The sequence below is a fragment of the Lathamus discolor genome, chromosome 2, assembly GCF_037157495.1.
Source record: "Lathamus discolor isolate bLatDis1 chromosome 2, bLatDis1.hap1, whole genome shotgun sequence".
NCBI classification, from domain to species: Eukaryota; Metazoa; Chordata; class Aves; order Psittaciformes; family Psittacidae; genus Lathamus; species Lathamus discolor.
This window is the reverse complement of record NC_088885.1, coordinates 73,311,527-73,330,823: the sequence shown is the minus strand read 5'-3', so window position 1 is coordinate 73,330,823 and position 19,297 is coordinate 73,311,527. Positions and strand designations below refer to the sequence as shown.

Sequence of the window (19,297 nt, the reverse complement as noted above, 5' to 3'; positions counted from 1 at the left end):
TTAAACAAAGAAAGTTTCCTAAGTTAAGAAATAATTCAATTTTACATTTCAACATGCAGATGAAAGAATTGCATTAACAAAGAATTCAGGATTTTTAATTTTGCTGCTGTGTTTTTTATTATGATTTTATGACAGTCTGCACACAAAAACAATTTACATGATCCTTTGCTAGCACAACAAACCAGAAACCAAGAAATTATGCTACTTTAGGAAAGCATAATACAGACTACAGCCTGGGCAAGTGATCAAAACACCACCTCCACCCACCATATCCTTCCAGAGCTCTCCAGTCACATTTCGTAAGCTTGTGGCTATCGTACATTCTGTGTCACACAGGTGCACATCGGCAGGTCTGTTTCCCTAGGCACTGCACACCACCTCACCTCTTATGCAGGGAGTGGTACATTCTCTCATCATGGCGTTACAAAGAATTTTGGGGTGCCAGCTCATTTTCTGCAGTTATTTCAAAAGCAAGTATTCCCAAAGGCATGGTTTGCTCCTTCTCTGTCCCTTGTTCCAGTACCATGAGCAGTGTCAGGGTGCTTAGACCCACCGGAAGCCAGGCAATGAAAATGACAATGGACAGCCTACCAACGCAATAACGTTCATCCTACAGTCCTCTGTCATTTCAGCTAAAGGCTTCAAGTCCACAAAGAAACTACTTGATGCCACAGTAAGGAATTTCTGTCCCTTAAGACAGTGTGAGATCATGCACATACACTACTAAGATGAAGCCCCTTATGTCACATGCAATGTATTAACACTACAAAAAGTCAAGCACTCAAGCATACCAGAATTAAAAAGCCTGTGTTAGCTCCTTGTAAATCTAGCAGCTGATCTCATACCATTTTTATCATCACACAGATAACTAAGTTTGCAAATTGTATCTGCCAGTCTTTCATTGTGCTTCTTCAACATACCCTCTTTAGGGGATAAGGTGCACAGAAAGATTAAATGTTTCCGAGCCCTGCAAAATGGATACGAAAGAAGTACAGAAACAACACAGTCCAGCAGTTGGGATTTTGTTTCTCTCTGAAACAGTGAATTCCAACAGTGTCCATGACAGCAGAAGCCAGCGCAGCCCTGCAGCTCTCGCCTTTGACTCGCAGCTCACAGGCTTTCCATGAGCTTACAAAAAAAGGCTCTGACTCCCCGTCTAGAGGCTTTGGACTACCACCCTCAGGGGCTATCAGCTGTAAATCAGGTGATGCTAGGGTCTGCAGATTTTGGGAGTGACTGCTTCTCACTACACACCCATGCAGCACACAAGTGTCACCAAGCATTTTGGGCTGTTCTGGGTTATGTTCAGTCAGCATCTTCTGTAAGCCGGTCTCTGATTGCTAAGACCTTGATGCACAGGAAGAGAAATGATGATATTGCATGGGAGACTATGCCAACGACATGTTATACATGTGTGTGCACAGGATGGGGAGTTTCTATCCCATGAGAAATTTTAATATTTTGACATTTAATTTCATCTAAGTCTGCTCTTGTTGCTTAAGGATTACCATAATGCAACAGACTAGTTTAGCAAGGAAAAAAACTGCAAGGAAGATACACGATCCAGGAATCCAGGCTTGAGGAATAAAACACACATAGCATTTGAAAGCACTTCATTATCTCGAGAGAGCACAAATATTAAACGTGTCCCAGAACAAAACATTTACAGGGAGATGCCAGTGAAGTCAAGCATTTTCTGAAGCAAGTTTCTAGCTCAACACAATACAGTTTTCAAAGAAGAACTGCGTATTTTTCAGGCAATCTTCCTCTCCTGTAAGCCACATGCCCCCAAGAGCCATGCTTTCCATTTAGTGCTTCTTCCTGCACCTTTTACCCATTTGCTGCCATTCACCCACACACCCATCGTTGCTAGGTCTGCCAATGTTTCACAACTCCAAATGACAAAGAAACATGACTATCTATGAAGAACAGGAGTGAAAAAGCATCCTTCTCCTCCTCTCCCTTCCATGGGAGGGTGGCCAGCTCGGTTAGAAGCCATATTGTGCACTATTTCTCCCTTGTCATTTCTTTTCCTTCCTTTCTTTACTGGGGTCCAAAGATCATAGCCATGTCACACAAAGTTGGGTACTACCACTAGAAAACTTTATACTTCAAGAATTCAATTTCCTGCACATGATGACGATCTGAGTTTTTCCCTTTTGATTTTGCTCCACATGAAGCATACACTGCAGTACATGAGAAACTCATCTATGTATAGTTGACCCTGAATGCATGCAGTGTGGTGTGAGAAGGAAAGAGCATGCTACAGATGCATGATTCCCTCATGTGCACCAATTCCACTACTGCTGCAATCACATAATAATCCTAAGGCAGATCTGCTAAAAAATGGGGCAGAACAGCTAGTGGTGGGAGTAAGATTTCAAGAGGTATTCTTAAGTTTTTTCTTTGAAGCCACACCACCTTGCACAGCTGATTGAGTACAGCTACAAAACCAGCTAAATCAGCAAAAGTTAGGAGGTAGCAACATGTGGCAGAAGCTTCTGAAACTGGCTGTGCTGTTTGGGAGCTGTAACGTGTCACCACACCTTTGCTCTGTTTCCAGACTTAGTTTCATGAGATAGTGCCAGTCAGGATGCAGTTCACCACCCCATCAGCAAAGTCCACCTTCCTGCATTCTTGCCTCCCCTGACATTTACCTCTGACATTTGCATCTGTTTGCTCCTTAATTGGATATTGCAGCAGAAGAGCAGAAAATGAGCTCAGCAAAGTGAGTTTTCGTTTGTTTGTTGGCTGAATTAAGTGCCTGAAGAAGGTGAGACAAATGTCAAAGCCAGCAGAAAGGAAACGGAGAGGGATGTGGGTGAGCAGGGCTGCTCAGCCCTGCAGCAGGAGCTGCTGGGTGATTCCCTGGGGTTCACCCTGGGAGCTAATGTGCAGTTACAAGAGTGCAAACACAGTTCTTCCACACTGCGACCACAGTAACAGGAACACCACATCCAGTAATTACTGAACATCAGTACCTTACTGGGATCACAGTTGCAGCACAGTTCCCATGCAGAAGAACTTCTCCTTAAAGACCTCCAGAAAAAAACACCAGTACTCTTGAGGACCAGGTATCGAGCAGTAGCTCTGCTGGCCCCCAGACCTGCATCACACAGAGAGAGCCTCTCTCAACAGACACATGCTACCTGTTAAAGTAGTATCTTAGATCTATGTCTCTAGAATGCTGTTATTTGAAATGAGAAGAATTGTACATAATATTTTGCAGAGCGATATTCCAAATTCAGGACAAATTTGCTTTCATATAATTCTTACAAATCTTAGTGAATTCTCAATATATTTTAGCAAGTGTTTTCATTTTTTTTTTCCAAAGAATAAGCACTATTCCCTTCCAGTACTGAGAAAGTGAAGCTCACTCTTTTCAGCACTACCATTTATAACAAAACAAGCAGAAGACACACCTGAAGGCTACACACATAAATCCAGAAACCTCCCCTTGTACTTTCCTATTTTACACAATATAGTATTTAAAATAGAGATGGACATGCTGTCATCAGATATTCTTAGGCAGCCACTGAAGCAGCAATCAAAAATTAAACAAAGCAGAAATAAAACTTACCTCCCCCCCCCAAAAAAAAAACCCCAGAACACCACCACAACACAAAACAAACCGAAAACAACCCAAAAGCAAACCACCAAAAACCCCACTATGACAATCCCAAAGACTGCAAATGCTCTGACTTGATGACCATGGTCATATGAGCTGGTCAGACAGTTCAGCGCAGACAGCATCTTTCAGAATCTTTATTCTAGACACAAACATCATCATCTCTGCCCCTCAGTTCAAATCCTAACCTTGTTTTTCATCCTAAGGCCCAATATAAAATATAGGCTCTTTAAAGGATAAAATTCACTGAAGCAAAACTGACAACTCAAAAACAAAATAACCTTTTCAAAGAAACAGGGTCTTTCCAGTACTGTAATATCAAATTGATGGTCTGCATTTCTGGTCCTGAAGGTTTAGGAGTGCCAAGTCCATGATCAAGATGTTTTAGTCTGAAAACAGATTATTTGTTGTCATCAGCAGACTAGAGGCTTCTATTTATTCACTAAGTTGGATGTTGCTAAGAAAAGCCAGCCAGAAAAATGGAGCTCTCACAACCAAGACCTGATCATATTTGGTTCTCCAACTGAGCTTCAGAAGTTTTAAATAAAACCAAAGCCAGTATCCTCACTCCGAAAACTGAAGTAAATAAAGTTAAAGGCATACAGATCTCTACAAATTATTTTTAAGAATCCTTTTCTCTACTGCCAGTTTATCCGCTCTTCTCCAAGACAAGTTAGTCAGTGCCTCGAAGTGGTGGAAGGACTTCCATCTGCTTCTACTTCAAAGGAAGCTATCCTGAAAGGAAACATCAACCTGTCCAAGACATACGTTTCTAAACTTATTAGACTTGCTGTCTCTGCCAAGATGCAATTATACACTTTCTAGCCTTTAAAAAGCCTGCAAGAAAGAAGTTTTAAATACCACGTTCAAGAACGACCCGCACTGATTAAAGTCAAGCTGTTCTCTTTTCACAAAGGGAATTTGTTGATCTAAGGTTCAGCCAGCTCCTGCGCTGTCATGTTGAGATTTTAACTGCCCCCAGCAATCAGGGCAGAAAGGTCCTCTTCCACTTGGATAGTCAGGTGGGTTATTTCTCCAAGAAGTCCAGATCTGTGAGGTATTTCATCCTTACTGCACTGCTGTAAGCAGAGCCACACAGCTGCTGTTGGCTTGCAGCTGAGTGGCACTGGGCAAGTAGGACATGTGCCAGTGACCTGAAGGAGAGACAGAGCCTAGGGGTAAATAAATGTTTCCTAATCAGAAGTCACATGAAAAGCTATCCTGGCAGGAAAAAGCACTAGTATCTCCAGTGCAAGCCCCACCAGGCACTGAAAACTTCCAGCCAGGGTCACAGAAAATCACAGCACTAAGGCAGCAGTGCTACTCGAGTCACACAGGCTAGCACAACACTCTGCTGGCTTCATCTGGCTGCATTTTTGTTTCCAAAATATACTAGGATCTGAAATTTTTAATTGCTGATATTATTCCTCATTGGATTGGAGCAGATTTCTTATTTTAGAAAAGTATCTGTCACATTCTCTCTTATCAACAGCAAGAGAGAAGAGGCAGCTGTAGTACATATTGTATATTCTATTTTCTCTATTCTCCCTCTTTAGGTCATGCACTGGCTATGCTTCTTTTCTGCTTTGCCACACATTACTGACCCTAGACCCACATGAAGCACCTACCCACAGCCAAAGATCACCATTAAGGAAAAGGTCAGGAGGGAGGAAAGGCGCCTGCATGGATACTTATTTCATTGAAATACAACACTCAGTCAAAAAGGGTGAAGTTTGCCTCCTGAAGAAGACAAATCCATCAGGTTAAAAGTTTACAAGACAGACTGAACTTTGCATATTTTCTCCCAGACTTGTCACAGACACGAACATAAAAAATAAGCAGAATAAGACAACACTTCAGGCTGATTCACAACTGTAAACTCACACATGACATCTGAAAAGTCTCATACAGGTAGAGTCAAGGTTGATATAATCCAAGCTTCCCCTGCCCAAATTCCAAAGCAATGGAAAGCAGTAATTGGGTTTCTCTACTGTACAGATAGAAGAGAAGCTATTTTTTCCAATAGATGACTAACACCAACAGCTTTGTTTATTTACTTAACTTTCAAAGCAGAGTCATTTTTAATGGATTCATAATTCAAAAGCTCTTTAATTAATTTTCCTTAATCTTCCTAGAAACACAGATTTGGTTTTGTGCCTTGAAAATCAAGTCAGTCGAGCTGTAAGGCAAAACCTCACATTTCAAAGTCAAACCTATAAATGAAACAAACTAAAATGGGGTTTTTTTTGCAATTTCACCACATACAATCCTTTTAAGCTGCCCTTCTTTCTCCTCCCTGACTTCAATCCATTTTTGTTTGCTATAATAAATAAAAAAACCCACAACAAAACCCATTTCTTCCCTTACATTGCTTTCTGCCTCACCACATTTTTGATTCTACTTCCTGTGTGTTTTTTCTCACTTTTCTTTCTTCTGACTTCTCTTATGAAGCTGTAAACTGAGTGCTCTCTATATAAGAGACTGCTACACTGCCTACCAGTACAGGACTGAAATCACAGTGGAAGCAGCACAGACTGGAGAAGGCCCTTGAAGAGCTGTCAGAGCGGCACTTTATTCCTTCTGGACAGCAGTTTCACATGAAGCAGGAAACTCTAGGGATTCATTTATTTATTTATTTTAGACAACAATCCCTGGTCCATGTAGAATCATAGAATAGTTAGGGTTGGAAAGGACCTTAAGATCATCCAGTTCCAACCCCCCTGCCATGGGCAGGGACATCTCACACTAAACTGTGAACCCCAAGGCTCTGTTCAACATGGCCTCAAACACTGCTAGGGATGGAGCATTCACAACCTCCTTGGGCAACGATTCCAGTGTCTCACCACCCTTACAGTAAAGAACTTCCTAATTATATCCAGTCTAAACTTCCCCTGTTTAAGTTTTAACCCATTACCCCTTGTCCTGTCACTACAGTCCCTGATGAGGAGTCCCTCCCCAGCATCTCTATAGGCCCCCTTCAGATACTGGAAGGCTGCTATGAGGTCCCCATGCAGCCTTCTCTTCTCCAGGCTGAACAGCCCCAACTTCCTCAGCCTGTCTTCATACGGGAGGTGCTCCAGTTCCCTGATCATCCTCGTGGCCCTCCTCTGGACTTGCTCCAACAGTTCCATGTCCTTTTTACGTTGAGGACACCATAACTATATACAATACTACAAGTGAGGTCTCACGTGCTTAAATATCTATTGAACTGAATGCTTCATGAAGAAAATGCCCTCCTCATTTCTCCAGGGAATTAGTTTGAAGTGTTTGGATAGCAGATAGTACATAAAGTAACCTACCTATGCCTTAATACTGGGGCACAGAGGTCTTCTAGTCTGTATTTTTAACAGAATGATTAATTACGGTGCACAGTTCCAGCAGAACTTGCTCTCTTCCATCGAACCCAAGCGCTTCTCATTTCCCAGACTGGCCCAGGCATGCGCAAACATTGCATTTCTCTGCTACTCCTGCCAGAGATTATTCTCCTTGGAAAACAAACAGCAGCAGAATGAAATGCATGTCCTTAAGCTAATACACTGAATATGTGAGGTAAGCCACTGAAGGAGATGTCTTTGCACTTAAATGCCTGACTGCATGGGAGAGGACTGAGGCATCAGTGTATGAGCTCATAGTCTGCTCTACAAGAGGGTAATCTCTGCTACAGGAACAGGACAGAAGGCTGGAAGGAGAAGCCACAAGAATGGTCAGTCTACCCCAAATTCCTCCAAAAGCAAGACAATTACAGAGAGATGCTGAGGCATCCAGCAGCTGGGGGAATCACCCGGAGAGGCGCAGAGATGTGAACCCAGAACTTCTGATGCAAATACTGGACCATGCTCCCTCCACAGCTCATTAGGCAACAGCCACATTTCCAATCCACAGAGCCTTCTTCAAATGCCCTTTCCCTCTAAGACACTACCTGTTTTATTACAAAGCCCAATTGCAAGATTATCTACAGTTGAAAGATTCCTTACTGAATGTATGACTAAAACAGACATACAGCTCATACACGCTAAACTGGAGCAGGGCTTGCAAAGGTTTGCACACTATTCATGAGACTTCAGTAAACTGATGTCTGCTCTCACAATTCATAACATACCCAGAATTCAAAGAATGTGAGCAAACAAGTTTTCAAGATACTAACAAGCACTTGCGTCTCAACTTATCTCTAAAAAGTACATAAGTGTACGTACAATTCATTTAAGAAGGAACCAGATGTTCTCAGAAGACAAAAACATAGTTCATGCTTTAAGGTCCATCAGTAATTGCAGCATATGACTTACAAATTCATCCGCAATGCAATATCGAGCAAGGTTATTTAAAACAGAAAAACGAGTGCTATCAGCACCGGTACAGAATGTATGACTCAATCCTGTAGACTGGCAAGAAACAAAATGAAGAATTAAAACAAAAGTGAACGTTCTGTTGTTTCTGACTAAATAATATGCATTTGTAGAAATACTGCAATGGATGCTGCCTGCAAATTTCATGCTTTGAGTGAAATGTAATTAACTTGAACTAGTAAAAATCCCATGTGGTTATGTTATTTGTAAGTGAGAAAATAGGAGTCATGTCTGCATGACTGGGGATGGAAATTTGGCTAGCCTTGTTAAATTATGGTTCCTCTTGAACGGCACATAAATATTTATGTGAATTTGTTTGCTGACATTTCTTGGTGGACTCAAACATCCAAGTCACTACAGATAACTTCTAAATCAACCTTCCTCATACATGTGTTTTTTCCTCTATGCACATCCTGCTGTAACAGTAATTTGGCTTGCATTTTCCTGATGAGCTAACCTGTAGGGACAGGCAGGAAAGGGAAGTAAAGTCCTATTCATTCATAGGTGATTGATGAACCTATGCACATTTCCTTTTGCAGCAGAAGTTAACACATGCACACAAGAGAAATGTGCATATGCCTGAGCCTCACTAGAAGCAGCAGATGGGAGAAAAAGAAATGCCCAAGTCTCTATGCTAACTTAAGGGCAGCTCCTGAGCTTGTTGCTGTCCATCTTATTTCCAACACTAGCCCATCTAGTTTTCAAGTCCTGCCAACGACAGAGACAAGGAATAGAATCGCTAAAACTAAGTAAAACAACAGAGCTAGCAGAACAGGTTCTGTATGTATGACTTCTCTCTGATGCCGTCTGCAACAAATTCAGTTTCCTGCTGGGAAAAAATGAAACATTTTTTAAAAAGCCATCGTTCACAACTGACAGCTTTCACATCCCTGTCTTTGAGCCACTTGCATTTCTCAGAGGAAAAAAAACCCACAACACACTTCTCAGATCATAGGAAGTATGTGATTTACCAAAAACCCGCAAAGGTATCAGATATACACCAGTGGTACAATATTGCTGCACTATCAACCCCTCGCAAATGTGATATATATAACCATTTCCCAGCCAAAGTCGGCAGAGCGGTTGGAGCTCACGCACTGGGGAGGGCACAGCTGGAAGGCTTTAGTTTGCTGGAGTAGAGATGGTGCAGACTGGACAGAGAAGGAGCAGACCTGACCACCGCGGCAGAGCGCTCTCCTGCTAGGAAGGCTCCTTGGCAGAACTACTGAGGCTTAACTCTCAGGAGGGATACTGGCAGGGGCCCTGTGCTGGTGCCCAGTGGTCGAAGGACTCTGCAAGATACAGACCATCCATGTCCTGATGGCAGTATTGGTCACTTTGGACAGGGCTTGCATAGACACATGCACACCACCAATCCTCCATAATGTTGAACACTAGCTTGGATCTATATAGCAAGGAAAAGCCATTTAGCAGCTGTCTTAAAATAAGAAGAAAAAACCAAACCCAACCAAGCAAGCAGTAGGGGGAACGAAAACTTTACAATTTACTCTTATAGTAAGGTTCTAACACCACTTTAGCCAACTCAAAGAGCTGGAAGTCAAAGGCAACTTCCTGGTTTTAACTATACACCCATCTTAAACACTTTGATTTAGCTTGAAGCCATGGTTGTACAAGTAGCTGATACAACACAAAGGAATTTGGAAGGGGAAGGGAGAAGCCTTCTCATTTCCTTTCAGTGGTAGTGAGCTTTTAGCTGCGCAACAGGGATGAGCAGACCCCTAAGACTATTTGACATTGCTGAGAGAAACAAATCCCTAAAAGTATCATTACAGTCTTGAACGGTATTTGCATGACAGAAGGTAAGATTTCACATATTGAGCATACCCAAAGTGCTGGAGCTGGTTTGGAGCAATTAAAAGACAGACGCTTTAAATGGTAAATGCAAGCTGTATTTTGAGCTGGGGAAACTGCAAGTGTACTCTAGTCTCAGCTGATTGCCATCATCACAAGTCTAACAACTGCAGAGTTGCATCTTAATTACATTCCTGATTGACCAGTCATACAAAAAGTACCTCAAATGAAATTAATCGGCTTTTTGTCACACTGACAACACACAAGATTTCCAGCAACTGAAATGAAAAAACTGATTAAAATTAGATCCTTCTGCAATTTCTACACTAACAAAACAACTTCTAGCCTCCCAGGGAGCTTCAGAAAGATCCTCCTTTTATTCACCTTTGCCATACTTTAAGACTTTTTATAAATCAATTTCAAACTGCCTGCTTCAAATGATACAGCACTTCCAATATTCAGGACAATATATAAGCAATTCTTTGAGGGCACCTCTGCTCCAGAATACACTTTTTGGGGGGGGGGGTTAAGGTAAGGATGACAGCCCATGCCTTAATGGCAGACACAGTGTCCATAGAAGGGCCCACACCCACTGTGACCATCAGAAAAGGGAAGGAAATTCAGAGGAAACACTGAAAAGGCCAACAGATTAGAAGAAGAGACTTAACTTGATTATACTCAAGGAAGCAATGTAGAGCAGGGAAGATTTATACTTAAAGGAGAGTACTGTAATTCCAATAACCTTTTCCACTCTTACACAAATTGAGCCCCGAGGCACTTGATAAAAGGCATGCACAGTCCCTTTTTTTCCAGCAGCTGGAATGCTCCCACTGCATGGTATTTCTTTATTTAAAACAGTTCTTGCACCAAGCTATTCAAACGCAGAGCTCTTGTTTCTAGAAACTCACATCCCACCTCAAAGTTAGAGCAGCCCGTGACTGCTCTTTAAAGCAAAGTGTTTCTGTATCATTTAACAATTAATGGTTAACTTAGGGTGATCCAGTGAAACTTATTGGTGGATCCCTCTGTGATCACTCTAGAGCTGTGTCAAGTGACTCAGAGTAAGGAAAGGCTGGTTACATAAACAGAAGGTAGGTGGCTTAACAACCGTGATCTTATCACAGACCTGTCAGTGGAGAGAACTGCGTGTTACTGCAGAGCTAACCCACATGTCAATGCACTGGAAAGGAGTCAGATGTTTTCCACATCCGTCAATTTGGGAATGCTTTGCAGAGTTATTTATTGAGCTGGTTCAGGTTACACAGAATAACTTCAGAGCCTGCAGTTTCCCATGCTTCACTTGCCTTGCCTAGCCAAGCTCACACTCGCTCCTGAAGAGTCAGGAGACGAAAACAGAGAATAAAATCAAGCAATTACATTGTTTAGAGCATTCAAACTTTAAGAGAGGTGGGAATTACAAATTCGGGATGCTCTAAGGTCTCAGATTCCATACATTTCTGGGGGAGAGGGAAAGAGGGAAAAAGGGAAAGAAACAAAAAAAACCAGATAAATCTCACCCTTTATATTGACACCTGAATGGAAGTAAAACTGTTTTACAAATCTGACATCACTAGAGCCCAACACCCAGATGTTTCCATGCTCCATTTTGGCACTTGCTCATTCCTCAGCCTGGAGCAAGTTCGTAGCACGCTGCTCTAGCTTTCCAGGATACATGTCAAAAAAAATCATCTTAAGAAGCCCCGTTCAGCCTCTCAAAGATCAGTGCCTGTATAATTTACAGGAGTTAACAGGTTAGACTGACCTAGGTATAAATGAGAAAGATACATCACAGCTGGACATCTTAACCAGTCTGGAAGCCTCTGCCAAGCTTCTCTAGGCTTTTGAAACACAAATTACGATTTTTCAACAGTGTTTCTACCTTTTTTCCTCCAAACAGTGAAAGAAAAACAATGTGCCGACTCATCCTGCTACTATGCATCAAAGGGGCACACCTGCTTCCTCACTCCAACCTGGGAAAGCCTTGTCTCCCTTTCAGCAAAGCTATTTCCAGAACCTATTTATTGGTTCATTCAAGTCTAGACTTCATAATTTTGCAGCCTAATCTGCAGTTCAGTCACCCATGAAACGGCTGAACAGCCTGCAATTGTGTGCAAACCCCTACCATGGCTTCTGCTGTCTGAGCTCAGGTACAGTCATTAGTGATGGTGCACAGCGCTTCAACCAGAGGCTCGTTAAACCTGCCTGGAGAGCGTTTACCAAAGAAATACAACTCTTCCCCTCCTCTCCTCCTCCTCAAACAGTTTTAATTAATACCATCAAACTAGCTTTGACTCCAGATAGTGACAAAAGCAGGGACATCAGGGAGAAGTCAGATACACCATAGGAAGTGAGCAGCTGGAAGGGACCCTTTCTTCCCTTCATTCATTTAACTGGCCCTGCCTGGTGCGGGGCCACACATGAGAGGAGATGGAGGAAAAAGAATGGGGAACTCCTGCCCTCAGCCATGAGAGCTCTTGCATCAGCTCGCTGCAGCTGATGAAAACAGGCCCTAAGGAAGGGACCTGTGCTGAGTCAGCTGCAGCATCTGGCCTTCTGCACAAGCACACAGGAAAAGGCTGCCCTGCGGTCATGGTCATACCCGTGATACTAAAGTGACCCAGAAGCAACACCCTCCCCACCCTTGAGATACTCAGATTTGCTTTCTCCTATAACTTCCACATTTACCACACGTACTTTGTCCCACACGAGTTTCAACCAGCAAGCAGAGCTATTTGCAGTAAGGGTGGCTCTCCTCTCCTGCTGTACAGACACCAGCTGAGGCATTACTCAGGCGCATGTGACCTTGCTCAGGGCTCCCACACCTCTTCCCTCCTTCTTGGCCTGTCCAACAGAAACCCCTCACAAACCCAGCTTAGGGCTTTCCACCCCAATGCGTAGACTCAAACCTCCTCCTCTTCAGCTGGGCAGCAGGCTATGGTACTGTGCATCCAACCACGTTGAGCCAGCAGGTGCAGGGTGCCCATTCGCGGTCCCTGGAGGTACATGCAGCAACAAATACTGGAGCAAAAGGCTCTCTCAGGAAAAAAAACAAAACCCAAACAAGAAAAAGCTTTTCCCCTGCTTTCTTTGAAACAACCCGTCCTTCTCCAGCCCATCACGCTACACTCCTTCCTGCATTTAACTCCTGGGCAGGCCATACATCCCTTTCCAACCACTGCAACCAGAGTAGTCCTTAGTGCCCCTTCACCATTCCTCCTTCCAGGAGATTTCATTCCTGGTCCCAACACCCCCTCCAAAAAGGGGCAGCCCATTTCCACAGAAATCTCAGCAAACATAGCAGGGGACCTAATCAGAGTATCACAACAGGAGGCTCCAGCTCCATGCATCAGATGACTGATGAGCATGCCACATCAGGAGCACTTTGCCTTCCTAGGGAGAGCTTCCAGAGGACCTTGCTGGTGCCTAACCACACAAGATGTGTACCTGCTGCTCAGGAGAACAGAAACTCACTGAAGGTTGGTATCAAGCAGGAAAATGCTTCTGGAAGACAGTAGAAACTCCCCCACTCCACATCATCAGGAAACAAAAGCCCTTCAAAGCTGTACATGTTTGCTCAGCGAGACGAATTAACTGGCTTTTATCCTCCTAGATGATGCTATGTCCCATAGCACCTGGGAGGAGAAAGCTCCATGTTCATTTCTCCTCTGCTTCCCCCAATTGCGGCAAACACCATCACCTGTGTAAAGCCTTTCTTCCTGCCAGTTCACTAGAAATTTCAGACAAGTCCTTAGCAGCTCCAGGCAAGAGGCTGTACTTGTAGGCCACAAGAAGATAGTTCACTACAACACTGAGGAAAGCTCTTTGAGGAGCACAGGTATCTTGGGCTCAGTGCTGTCTCTCTACAGAGGAAAGGCAAGGCTCGTCCCCAGGCTCACTCTGCAACTTAGGGTGAACAGATAGGAAAAGCATTAGGTTACCAAGAAGAGTGCTGTTTTTATGGTAAGGGCAACTCAACCTTGGCAGCTCTGTGTTTAAAGAGCGCACTTCAGTGCTCTTCCCACTCCCAAAGCATCCAGGACTGTTATTTACAATTTCCCTTCGGCAGGCCATAAATCCGAGCACAACTAGCAAGCTCAACATGGTGTAAAAGGATCCCTGTGGCAGGCTAATTACCTTTGCAAGCTACGCAAGCCTATAATGCTTGCTTTGAAAACTAATGACTCTGTCTAGCAGATCAAACTTTCCACTTTCTGTTGTTCTGCTCAGGGCAGCCAGCTGGAAATTCAGGGGCAACAAATCTCCAATGGAAAAAAATCAAGGCCATTAAGAGAAAGGGAAGAGGGGCTAAACAGAAAGCTGGCTCCACAAAGGAGTGCAACGGCACGCTACGGGCTCCAGCAGAAAGGGAAACATGGTCAGTCTAAATTGAGAGGAAGAACTTTTACATAGATGGCATCTCCTCGTGAAAGCCTTCAGTTGCAATGACTCTCTTAAAGGTTAAAAAACCTGAAACAACCAAAACCAAACAAAAACCACAAAATAAAACTAACATACAGCATTGGGCAGTGAAAAGTTCCAACAAGCCTGGTTTCCAGCTCAATGTCACACTGGTAATGGTTGAAGCCTTCCCCCAAGGGAACTACACAGGTTAAGACACTTCCCAATAAAAGTGTAATGTCTTCAGTGGTAGCTTTGGGTTTTTTGGTGGAAAACTCTCACTAGAGGTTATATGACCAAAGGCAAAAGATGAAAACAAATATGTATCTTCGGTACCATATCAGCTATAACAAAGAAGTGCAATACAGAGCAAATTCTTGTATACTCCAGTCAAGCTCCTTTCCCCTTGGTGAAGACTGAAAACAAAACCAAACGTGTGGAACGTAATACTCCTTAAGACTGCATGTAGAGTAAGGATACTGTGCTAAATCTTGATGGGTTAAATACCATCTATGATAGGAAATAAATGAAAATATATTTAAATCTGTACAGCAACTTTCGGAACTTCTCCAGAGGAGGAAATTCCGTGTTTTCCTTAGCTGATATGGTACTACCTGTGAATTACAAACAGCCAAGGAAGCAGAAGCAGACAAAGCTCTCTGGAGCATATCCAAGGGACACAGACTAGGCTGGTAGCACTTTCATGTACTCTCCAAAGACAAGGCCTCCAAAAGGGGTTTTCAAATGTTTTGGCAACAGGTTTACCAGTCACCAGATACGAGCATGTAGACATTTCTCACAAGCTTCCCCACACGTTTCTCTCAGTTATTTTTCCCCCAGTGAAACAGACAAAACCAAACAGCAACAAATCCCCGTAACTTCTCACATATTTTTGCTGTGCTTCACAATCCTGAGGCAGGGACACAGGATCTCCTGCTGCAAGTAACAGAGGCATTTGTGAAGAATTATGTACTGCTAGAGACAGTGAAAGTGGGCAGTCTCCTACTGAGCTCAATACCGCAAGGTGCAATCCACTCCCATTACACATTATGGCTATGAGAGAGAGAACTTCTAGGTTTAAATAACAAGCAAACCTAAAACATCTTATAACTTTAAAAACGAATTCTCAAACAGCTTCACAGTCTGCTCTGTAAACCTAAAGAGACGGCTGCAAAATCCTTACCAAAGCACATATGATTCTGGTTTGATCTGTTTGGACAAAAGCAGGAAGCCAGAGAACAGCAAACCACATTACCAATAAAGACACATTTGGATGGGTAATAAAGGCATACTCACGTAGTGCGTACAGAGAGAGGACTATTCCAGCCAGGCAAAACCCCTCAAAAAACCTGAGTGTGCTGAACATGGTCACGTTCACTGACAGTGCCACAGTCAGTCCAAATATCAAAATGAATATGACAGAGAAGAGCAGTATAGGCCGACGACCAACCCTAAAAATAAGTATAGTGAAACAGTGTTAAAAGCCAGCACAGAGATAACGCTAGATCATTACAATTGACAAAGAGGGGGACAAGTCATGCAATCCCTTCCAAATATTGCCATCCTGGTTTTAATGCTTGTTCCATTCTTCTCATTTTGCTCCTGCTAATTAAAACCCAGATTTCATAGCCAGCTTTGCATTGACAAGTTCACTTCAGACAGGATTAAGCAGAGACAGCACATTGTCTTACTGTTTGATTTAACCACCATTTTCAAAACACCAAAGATGAACAAAGAAACATCAAGGAACTACTGTAAAGTTGTAAACAAGTTCCTTGGAGATTAAAAGCAGCTTCTCAGAGCTTTCTGTAGTAGCACAGAAGAGTGTATGGTGTTATATGGCATGGCTTATTTCTATTAGACTACATTTCTCTGTAGTCCATAGCCACAGAGCTTACTGCAGATGACTCCTCTTCCCAACAAACATGTGCTTTTCAGCCTCATCTGCAAGAGGAGCTGGCTAAAAAAAGAGTACTTTTCTTGGCCTTATTGTTGAGCACAAGTCTAACAAACATGGACCAGGCACAAAACAGGGCTCACATCACTTCACAGAGCTTTAGGGAGCCAATAATAACGCTCACAGGAAAACCGTGAGCTCCAAATCCCTCCACTTTGTATCCCCACAGCAGCTGCAGAGACCTGCAAAACCAGCCTGGATAGAAGGTAAGGAAGAAATCGCTCCAAAAATTATTACAGGCAACAGTGGTGTGAGGATTTGCAGTGCTCCTCTGCAAGCAGGCTTTGCAGCTGCAACCTATATTTGCACATATTGGTGCAGTGCTATGAGCAGGAAGAGTTACACTGCCACTGAATGTAGGGGCACTTGCTGCAGAGTTTGACTCTCATGTCAAAGGAACAGGGGATTTTTACATCTCTTACTCATATGCTCAGTGTTTATAATTCCCCTTTCCCCCCCTCTTCCTGTGCAAGTAGAATGATATGAAGAACCAGAGCACATGGCTATTTTTAAGCAAGAATTGGATCATTATGTGGAGATCTCCAAAATTTTTCAACTTGTCAACTCCCACAAGTTTTCCAGTGGAAGTGAGGATCCCTTTTAGTCAGCTCCATATGCCATCTCCACAAAGAATATATGAACTTGCTTTTCGTAGGCAGCTTTCACAGACCCATTCAAAGCAGTCTGTCAGCTGCAAGCCAGGCATCAGGTTGAATGTCAGCACAATAAAGAGCTTTTAAATCTCACAACTTAGTCCAGTTTCACATGCTGAAGTGTTTCAATTTAATAACTTCAGCAGATTGTTACCAGCAGCTATAAAGTATATGCATTCACAATTAGAACTTCAGATTTTGCTTTACATAAAATGGAACGAAATCAATAAAATATGGGGTGAAGGGCTAAAAAAGGAGATTATAATTGTTATCTTTTTTTACATTTTTGGGAATTGGAAGAGTGCACCAGTACGTGTGCATCATTCATACTTAAAGTCACACCTAAGGCGGCAATGTCATGGCTCCTTGCATTTTTCAACTAGCATCTCAAATCTTTCAGCTGGGGCATCTCGAAGATTTACCTTCTTAGTGTTAACCATTCCACGTTTTTACAACAGAACATGTTTTGAAACAGAACCAATGTGCAAACTGAAGAATGCAAGGTCAAAGCAGACTGCTCTCAATCAGCATACAAATCCAGGCCACCAGAAGATGAACTACTGTTGAGCTAGGGATGGGAACAAAACATCACTGCCTCAGTGATACTCAATGCACTGGGAACATGCTGGACACCACGACAGTTACTGCCGTATGTGCTTCATATTGTATGTTTATAGAACACAAAGCTCTTGGGTAGGGACGTGAAGTACCTCACTCAAAACCTTGAATACAGAAAAAACCCTGTGAACTTTGTGTTATCAGTGATATGCGCAGGCTTTTGCAGCCCTATTTTCGTAATCACCAAGCTGTAATTCATACTAATTAGTATTTGTGGAAGTGTTTTGCAGATGAAAGGCATTATGCAAACACTCAGTATTAGGAGGTTAATTCTCATCACAAGCCTGACCTGCATTCACGGATGTCGATTAAAAAAAGACCTCATGCTTCTCATACTTTAGTTCCCTCCTTCCTCTTCCTCCCACCCCCTGTACTCAAGGTTATCCATCATTAGGACAGAATTTCTTTATCATTATACAAGTTAATGCAAATGACGGGTTGCTACTAATGAAGAACTGGGAAACCCAAAGCCTCCTGGAGCCTGTGAAAACCAGCTGAGGCCAAAAAACCGTCTGGTAAGAGGGATCACCAGTGCCTCCTCCCAGACTCAAAACTAGTCTCTCTCCTCACCACGGAAAGCAGCACATTGCTCCAAAATTAAAGTTCCAGGGCAGCTATCAGCCATATATTTGGTGATCCAGCAGTGTCTTGACAGCATGGTGTCTTGGGGTGGGGGCAGAGGAGGGAAGCCTTTTATGTGTAGAGAGAATTATCCAACTAATAGTACAATGCTTGTAGGAAATTAAACCATACATAGTCTCCCTAGTATAACAGCCCTGGAATGCTATCTGCTGCTATCCAAGCTATTCCAAAGAGAGATTTCTGTGCCACCCAAGTCTCAGCCTACACTGTATACTATTATCTAGATCAAATACTAAATGCTGCCTGCACAAGTAAATAACTAGCGATACAAGCAACCCCAGGCTTTTGAAGAATCTGCAATCCACACAGTGCGATATGCAGATGCATCAAAAAGATATTCCTGATGTTGTCAGAGTTGCATCACAGGCGGGAAGGGGATGGTTTGATGACAAGATCTCATCTTCTCATGCTCCTACACATGTACCTTGCCACCCTGAGAAGACTAAGCTTTGCTCTTGCAGCCAATCACATTGTTCTTTTCATGACATTCTTTGCAGGTTTTCTCTCGGTCCTGGGACCTGAATTGGTGCAAAGGCTCCAAAACCCACCAGAACAGGCACAAAGCACAGGCAGCACTGGGCAATGACAGGCAGAGATCTACTGTCCGGATGCTACAGGACCACCAAGCCCACTTGCTCCAGAAGGAAGCCTTCCACAGAGACCCTCAAAGGCCTCTGTCCACAGCAGGTAAAATTGCCTGGGCCACTATGCCTGTTGAACACGTAACTTATTCAGGCATTAGACACAGCCGGTCTTCATACAGCCAAACTAGCTTACAGATGTTCTTATTACAGATTCTTCACACAGAGCTACCCCAGCATTCACACCTCCTGTATTTTGAGCAGAGACAACTCAGTTTACACAGCAAATAACCTTAATACACTCTATGCCTTCATCACAGACGGCTTTAAAAGCCTTCTTTCAAAAAGAGAAAGCAAAGCTCCTAATGGTACAAAGCATCTCCTAATTATCTAAACTGGAGAGTGGTACAAATTAAATGAATACAGATTTTTTTTAAAGTCTGTAACCCTTTTACACATTACTCTGTTTAATCTCTCCTGCTCTTGCTTGGGACCAATGTCCTTTTTTTTCTTCTTCTCTTTTTACAGTACAATCCCTTTTGTAACTATCTCTCCACAGAACCCCCTGCCTTACTAGAAATTCAAATTGTGATTAAATAGCAAAGTAAATCCCATTTAGGTCTTCCTTTAGCAGCCCCAAATGCTACTGCTGAATGACAGAAAGA

At 42.9% G+C, this 19,297-nt stretch overlaps 1 protein-coding gene across 3 annotated transcripts in view; it reads right to left on the bottom strand.

Moving 5' to 3' along the window:
• The window catches only part of SLC22A23 (solute carrier family 22 member 23), a 112,716-nt gene that overhangs the window by 73,004 nt on the left and 20,415 nt on the right, over positions 1-19,297 (bottom strand). For all 3 annotated transcript variants that reach the window (XR_010610067.1, XM_065667440.1, XM_065667442.1), the window contains exon 3: positions 15,478-15,632. Coding sequence is in view for 2 of the 3 variants with exons in the window: in XM_065667440.1 (XP_065523512.1) it covers positions 15,478-15,632 (155 nt within the window). In the remaining variant the exon portion in view is untranslated. The remainder of the gene's footprint in view (positions 1-15,477; positions 15,633-19,297) is intronic.